This window comes from Nicotiana attenuata, chromosome 8 (assembly GCF_001879085.1).
Source record: "Nicotiana attenuata strain UT chromosome 8, NIATTr2, whole genome shotgun sequence".
Lineage (NCBI taxonomy): Eukaryota > Viridiplantae > Streptophyta > Magnoliopsida > Solanales > Solanaceae > Nicotiana > Nicotiana attenuata.
Window position 1 is genome coordinate 37,356,430 of NC_031996.1, and position 8,491 is coordinate 37,364,920.

General features: G+C 39.6%; 1 protein-coding gene across 2 annotated transcripts; it reads right to left on the reverse strand.

Annotated features, from left to right (window-relative positions):
- On the reverse strand, positions 289-6,664 carry LOC109231270. 2 transcript variants are annotated; one of them, XR_002068787.1, is made up of 5 exons: positions 4,897-6,664; positions 4,198-4,400; positions 3,333-3,556; positions 457-2,291; positions 289-363 (listed from the first exon to the last, which is right to left on the reverse strand). XR_002068787.1 is itself a non-coding variant. In XM_019396879.1 (4 exons), the coding sequence occupies exons 1-4, from the start codon at positions 6,395-6,397 to the stop codon at positions 1,565-1,567; spliced, it is 2,655 nt and encodes an 884-aa protein (XP_019252424.1). In that variant the 5' UTR covers positions 6,398-6,664; the 3' UTR covers positions 289-1,564. The 2 variants fall into 2 exon arrangements, 1 of the variants encoding a protein (XP_019252424.1); XM_019396879.1 differs by having other exon boundaries at positions 289-2,291.

An 8,491-nucleotide genomic window follows, 5' to 3' on the forward strand; every position in this document is an offset into this window, starting at 1 on the left:
ATGACTCAATGACCAAACACAACAAATTTGAACATGACAAAATGTTGTATTATTACTGGTCCTATTTTGTAAGTTGATTGGAAGGCATATATTCTCTGTGCAGCTTTTCCCCTTTGCCTTTCTAATCCATTAATCATGATGTACCCCTTTATCTTTTAATCTGCAATATCACTTTTATTCTTTTATAAATGTGGTACCAAATTTCGGAAAACAACAACAGATCTTATCATATTCAGAAACACGATTTACCAACCTGGTATAACGATGTATTCAACACGCCCCACCTCAAATCCAGAAAACCTTTAAGGTTAGCAGCTTCTGAGTTAGCTTAAGCTGAAATATTACCATGGCAGAATAAGGGAGCTGTCCAAACAAGCCATACAATTTATCAGTGGATAGAATGCACCATCTATCATCAAAAATAAATCTGGTTCATCTATCCAGCCCTATACATACCTAATTCAAGATATAGATTATTATCAGAATTTAAAGAACATAGCCACTGTACAACAATCAGAATACAACTAACTCATGAATATTATGCCTCTATTCTCGGGCAATGTCTGGTGCCAGGCAACCAGCAGTGCAAATGACTTGCATAACCAAACAGCCTCTTCTCATGTTCTGCTGGTGTACTCTTGATCCAACTGAAATATGTCCAAAGTACGGCAAGCCTCAGAATGAACAACTCCTCAACCTCCCTCCTTAAGGCAGCCAGAACAAACTATATCCCAAACTCCTGAGTTTCACATTTCCGGACAAATGTCTCATGTTCTTTTCATTGAGGCAGACGGCCTCTGCTTGCAGTTTAGATGCCACCTCTACTTGCTTATTCGTGTTACTATCACAAGAATGAAGCACCTATCCGTACATGACCTGCCATCACAAATATCTCCAACAATCAGTTTCTCAATACCAATCAACAGTTGCTCCAGGAGGACAGAGCACAAAGTCTCCAGCCTGGCTCAATTTAGTCGGTGCCACCTAAGCTGCCGCAGGGACTGGTCCGGCCACCACATAGGACGCACCACCATGCCAAGTGGTGCCTAAGTGGTGCCAATGGGGCAAACTACCACCATGCCAACGCTTAAAAATACTCGCATTTAACAGAGGCATGATGTTTCACAATTTACGTCTGCAGTAGCTCAGGATTAGTGACTTGAGCATACTTTCAGGTTCATAGCTAGTCTGACGCGGAGCCCCACCACTGAAAAACAGCATATTTTATACTGCATCAGTTAATGTAATATTCAAGATCCAAGGAGACTTCTAAAACAGGAGATTCAAGAATATCTGTCCTGAATATCAGCAAAAAGTTTCCATTGCAATAACCTCAAAGGCACATCATCAGTATTACAGCTGCCATAAATCTCTCTTCCCAGCTGAAACTGATTAAGCTATGATTACGCTACAGCGAGAGCAGAGAAACCAAACAAGGTCTCTGTTGCTCCATCTCACATTGTTTCCCAGCCTGAAAATTGAATAACCTCCAATAGTAGCATAATAACAGGCACCGAGAAGGTGTAACCTTTCAAGGTAATGCAATAACAATTTTTCATGCAATTCAAGCCAGATTATCCTCTTCAATGCGTTGCAAAAGCTCCTCGTAAACCTTCAAGGATTTGGCAGTAAACCTTTCCATGGCCTCAAAAATATGTCTCAGACCAAGCTGAAGACTACTATTTTTGCTTGTGTCACTCTGGTACACGACATGCCTATTTAGTGAGAGACCATTTTCATCCCCAGAAACGAGTACTATTCTTTTGCCCAATGCATGAATCTCCTTTTGTATCTTCTGGTCCTCTCTCTCCAGGTTCTTCACTTTTCTCTCCATATCCTTGTTCACCATCATCCTTTGCCGCATTTCCAGTTTATCTCGCTCCCAGAGCTGAAGGACATTAGTTGCAAAATCTCGCATACAGTCAATAACCTCTTTCTCAGAAACTCCTTCAATGGTTTGTGACCACTGATTACAAATGACAAAAATTGGGGGAGCACCAATCCTTCCGGGAGAGAAGGGAACTCTTCCATCGGGTGTTTCTTCAGGTACATACAGAAGACATTTCATGAGCCAAGAGTTAAGAGCTCTCACATAACCTTTCTGTGCATTCACCCAGCAAGAGAATCTCAAAGTCCAGTGCAAAAGCTCCTGCTCAAGCTCCAGAGTGGCTTCGAGATGTGCATCACTGAAGTGTTTGTGAGATGCAATGGCATCTAATCTTTTGGCTTCTCCAATAGCCTGGCATTGGTTACGATGACACTCAAGCATGCCTTTCCACATTTTACTTAACCTGCATAGAGAATCCACACAAGAGAAACTTACATTAGATAACTAATTGGCCTAGAATGAGATAAAAGTTCAGCGGAAAAATCTGAGACCGATCCGACAGTACTATAAATAGGCACTATATCAAGATAAATCCCCAAAAGCATCCCATAGGAGATCGCGCAGCTGTGTCTGATTGATGCATTTGCAACTCTAGAAGTTGTATTCAGTTTTAGCGAAAGCAAGAATCCCCTTTAGGAGTATCACAAGCAGCTAAACATTTACATTCACCCTTAACTTTCTAATAAAGACAAACTATAATGGCATTTGCTAAGGCTGAATATGCTGGTCATTGCTACCACATCCTAACAAACAAGCCAATTCTTCTATTTATATTTTTGAATGAAGTGAGTTATAATACATACAATAAAGCTGGGAACACCAAAAACCTCCCCTATACAAGTGGTTTTTCGAAAAATAAACCTACAAAAAGACATGATTCTCTATGAAAGAAATCTTCAATACCAGTTCGAACTCATGGGGTGCACCCAAAGAAACTAGGATTAAGAAGATATTTCTCAAATGTTCAAAATCATTGTCTACCCCCTCCAAGCTAGGAATTAAAAAGCCAATTTGAGTTGCACAAAGAGCAGTTTTAGGCAGTTACCATATGCTTGTAGCACGCTTAATAGAAGAAGTACTTGACAAACTCATCACAAGAAATTCTTTAAAAGCTTTCATCTTTACAGGTTTTCGTCTGCCGGAAGGATACTAGAAACAAGAACATCGCATTTGGATCCAAATCAATTTTTTGAAATCATTCATGGAGATCAATATACAAGACTTTAGATGATGCAGTAGCTTGGAGGCATGCAATGATGTCATTACAAAAACCTAGCAGTACAAATCAGAAACAGTAATCAAAATGTGGCAAACCAACAATTCTTCTCTTCCATGTAGTGCATTTACGAAATCTAATGATAGGCAAACCAGATAGAGAATTCTTTAAAATCTCATTAAACAAAAGGTATCCGTTTTACCCGGAAGACTTGGAAAAAAGACGTACCCCTGAATAAATTCATTCAGTTGCGGCCATAACTCTTCATCCCTAATCTTGTTTATCTTCTCAGAGATCTTGTCAACAACCTGAATCGCGATTCTAATTTTTGTGGAGAGACTTCTAACCAGTTGCCTTGTCATATCAACCTTGTGAGCCTCAGCACCCTTTTGATCTAATCGCTTTAGCTTTTCAGATTTCCTTTCATGGAGTACCCTTATCTTCTCCTCGGACTGCACCAGAATAAGCAAGGGGAAGTACACACTGTCAATACACAGTACATGTTTAAGGCAATATGAATTACACCTAGCACTACAGCAACCTTTGTCTTGTGGTAAAGGGTGCGATCGAAGGGGAGCAATTTATAAATTCCAATTGCAACAAAAGGAAAAAAAATACTCAAAGGACTCATATCACCCAGAAAGAGGAAATACAAGCAACAATAGACACAGAAGAATGTATAGTAACAACCATAACTGAAGTTCGCAGCTTCTCTTAAAGTGAGACAGACATGACTACAGATGAAGATTAAACATAGCAAACGACAGTAGTGATAACAAGTACAGATGTATGGCATTAGCATATCTCTGGAATCTGGATTGTCAAAGGTTTTTTGAGATTGTCCACAAAGATTCTACTGCACCACATGCCAAGTATCCACTTAATTACCACTTGCAAGACACACCAAAACACAGAAAGAGACAATAATCACAGATGAGGAAGAAACAATTTTAAATCCTCTAATTAATTGAGCTATTCAGAGAGCAAGCAAAACACACCAGTAAACTCTGCCCTCCAAAAGAAGATGTCATCCAAAGCATCATAAAGCAAACAATGAAAAGAAATAAAGTGAACCTACAAAAGAAAACAATACCTTAACCTCCTGATACAGCTTCTTCTCCCAGAGGTGCAGCTTGTTTAACGTTGAAGAAAGGTTCCTGTACCTTGAAGTAACATCTCCTTCCACATTTGAAGCAGCAGGATCAGCGATCTGAATCTCAGCACTCTTTGAGGTAGAAGTTTGTGACGAGACTAAAGATAACGAAGGAGTAATTGCATGCAACATCTTGGAAGAAACTGTCTCCACAAATTCCCATGAAATATAAGTTAAAATCAACTGAAATAACCTCAAACATCAACCATAACAAATTACTACCATGTCCAGTACACTTTGACATAGCAAGACTTAGCTTTTATCATAAACAATCCAATATTATCATCTACAAGGCTCAAGAGCATAATGACAGATTCTTTGTGGAGAATAGGATAAAAATCATAACTTGATAAAAGAACAACTTGCCTCACTCCCACACAAGTTGGGATCAGTTATATGAATCCTCACTAATCATGCTACTCCTACTTAAACTCATCTCAAGCCAATATTATATGCAAATACATACTATAAGTTCTCTATATTTTGTAAATATATATGTTTTAGGGTTAAACCACTCCTACAAAGCATAGGACCTATGGTAAAAGTGCTAACGTCTAAAAATCATAACGTGACATCACAATTGAATACCTCCATACGTGGAAGGCATAATAACCAAAACTTGAGATCACACTGAAGTACCTTGATAGGAGGCGTGCTTACGATTGTGGGGAAGCTTTCCAACCTCGAGCATCTGGGCAAGCTCATTCCCAGATTCAGAAGCTCGCTCAAATTGAACTTGTATCTCTTTCACAACATCAGAATCATCCTTAAATGCACGAGCTTTAACATTTCCACCATGTCCCCCTGACTTATTTCTGTCCTCATCTACCACTTTCTTATCCACAACGTGCACCTCATACTCCACCTCCTGCTCATTCTCAACTGACCCACTTGGCCTCCCACGGTATAACGACTCTGTATCAGTTTGCTTCTCCCTCTCCTCTGCCACAGCCTTTGAATAGTTCTCTCCGCCACCTCCTCCATCGCCGGGGACAAACTTCTGATGTCCATGAACTTCCTTAACAACCTCATGCTCAAAGTCCTCTTCTTCCAAATCAGGAATACCCTCTTCTTCCCTCACCTCTCTCGAGTCTCGGCTTGGCGTATAAGGTGTAGGGTAATTATTATTCTCAAAAGTCTCGAAAGGGTTCAGAAAATCCCAAGGTGAACTCCTCGGTGGAGATGGCGGGGGTGGTGGCGGTTTCGAAGTCGAAGGCGCAGCTCTAGACGGCCCCAGCGGCGGAGATGAAACACCGTACGGCCTTTGCATCGACGAGGGAAAAAAACTGTCACCGTAATTGGGATATTCCGGGTAATTGTAGTTAGAATTAGGGTTGTTGCTATTCGGATAAGGATAAGGGTAATAGGAAGAAGAGCCTTCACCCATACGAACAGTCTGGGAGCTCATCGGCCGTTGTTGATAGGTCACCGATGGCGTCGTTTGCTTCCTCATAAAATTCATATGCATATATCCCCCACCACCCCCTCCAACTTGATACGGTGCTCCATACCCACCACCCGCACCAACCTGATATGGTGCTCCGTACCCACCACCAGCTCCGACTTGATACGGTGCTCCGAACCCGTCACCAGCTCCGACTTGATACGGTGCTCCGAACCCGCCACCCGCTCCGACTTGATATGGTGCTCCGAACCCGCCTAGGGTTTCCTGATCAGCATAAGCGAACTGACCGTACTGATTATTAACGTGAGTAGGGGTTTCGGTATGGTGGTGATGCAAAGACTCTGAACCGGAGTCATCATCGTCCGAACCGGAGTCAGAATGGAAATGAAGATGTGAACCGGAACTAGAGTGAGAATCGTGATGTTTGTGAATTGCCTTTTTTGCTGGAGGGGAAGAAGAGGAAGGTTCTGGAAGGTCTCCTCCACCTTTGCGTTGAGAAGGGAGATTGAGAACCGGAGAAAGAGGACTATCGGAGGAAGACGCAGTAGAAAGATCGAGATCATGTTGGAAGAACCGGTGAAGAGAAACCCCGACGGCTTTTAAAGAGTGAAGATAAGCTACATGGGCTTCAGCAAAAGCGTAACGGTGGTGAATAGCTTCGTCTAGAAAGGCGCAACGTTCACGGCAGAGTGCCACCGCCGGTAAGTCATCATGCTTTGAGGTTGCGCACCCCATAATTCAGATAATAAAATTGGGATTTAGTGATTATTGCCCATGAAATAAAAAAACGTTTAATAATAATAAAAGGAGGGATTTTGGAAATAAAGAAAGAGAAGGCATGGTGAAGGGTAGAGTGAGAGAATTAGTGGGAGAAACAGGGAAGGATGGATCAACGAATGGACGGTAAAGAGAAAGAACAAGAAGCATCACCCACCCACCCAGTCACAACCCCCCACCCCATTAATTTGAGGGACAAAGATGGAATCTTTGCCAGCAGTGATTTCGTCTGTTTGTAGGCACTAGGCACTAGCAAGATAATAAGAAAGAAATAAAGAGGAAAGTATTTGCCACGGCGAATACTGTTGCTTTTCCTTTTCAACGATTTAGCAGATTAATAATGCTTATTTTAGGTGATAAAATGTCACTTAGCATGTAATCTGAATTTTTAACCTAAAAGTAGCTTACTAACAAAACGACATTTCTCTCATAATAATGGGTTAGAGATTGGACGAAACGCAACGTAAGTGGTGTAAATCGGTACGGGGTGGTACAGGGGGTGAACTACAAAAGAAATGATAAGTGTCGGTGCAAGATTGTAAATAGTATTACTTTCGAATTTATGTCCCTTTTCGGTACGTTTAAAAAAGAATGACCCCTTTCTAAATTTGGCAACAATTTAATTTAAACTTACAATTCTACCCTTTATAAGAAGTTTTTATAACCATACAAATAGCCCTTATTGACTTGTTTAGAATCACAAATTCCAAAAGTATTCATTTTTCTTAAACTTCGTGTCAAGTCAAATAGGTTCACATAAATTGAAATGGAGGGTGTAGATAAATATTACTTCCTCCAATTTTTTCCATACAATAATATTTGAGAGCATAGATTTAAAAATAATAAGAAAGTCCCTTCGTGGCGTCATCCATACAGATGACCTGGGATCAATCCCCTCAATGCTTTTGGCTCGAATTTGTCACATAGGATAGTGTGGTTTACATCTCCTGTGTGGTTTGCAGGCTATTACTAAGTAGGGGTTTACCCAGTGCTTACACGAAGGGCAAAGACTATGGCCAGTGGCGAAGCCTGAAAATTCAATAAGGGTGTTCAAATTTTGAACACTCTTTGCCAGTGGGCTATGCAAGGGTGTTCAAAGTCTGTTTTTAATCAATAACAAGTAATATTTTACCTTATATGTAATATAATTTTTCGGCGAAGGGTGGTCAGTTGACCACCCTTCAATCAAAGTAGCTTCGCCCCTGACTATGGCATAGGCTGTAGCGGCCTGGGATTAATAATAATAATAATAATAATAATAATAATAATAATAAAGATTTTTGATGCATACTAACCTTAAATCTGTGATTCTAAACACATTTTGATTTTTTTTTTTTATGATATGAAAGCATATAATCAAAGATAAAATAAAAAGTTTAAAATATAAAAAAGTTAAATATAGAAAGTGATATGTAATTCAATTGTGGAGGTTGTAGTTGTTTTGTCCTCTTGCCAGATTGGACTAGTCTTATTTCTAATTTAGTTTGGTCAAAACTCAACTACGAGTCTAATGCGGTTGGCACTTTCTTGAAAGAAAATTGCATGTAAAAGACTTCTTCCTTTGGAAAAGTAGAAGAAAAGAAACCGTACTAAAATCGTGTTCGTAAACTACAGGTAATAGAACATTCTTGTTTACAAGAATTACTAAAAAATGAATCAAACACAAAGATAAGTCCAAGTCAATCTAATCAGCTGACTAATTCCGTGTATCAAATGACCCCTAATTTCATTATATCGATATTTATAAAACTTCATGATCAAGAAAACCTGAAAATAGAAAAATAAATTTGCCAAAAGTAGATGTCTTTTACCGTATCAGTGTCGTCACTTAATATAAATTTAAGATATCTTTTACTTTCATAAATTATATACGTATGTCTTTATTTGTATATGACATATAATGATTGACCATTGTCAAGTTCATGTTATTTAAAATGGTCAATATTCTAATACCTTATCACGTAAGTATAGAGAATTGTTATAGCTCAGCACTTATTAGTGATTATTTAGTACAAGTTGCCTGTTGCCACTACAAAAAGCTAATTGTGTTTG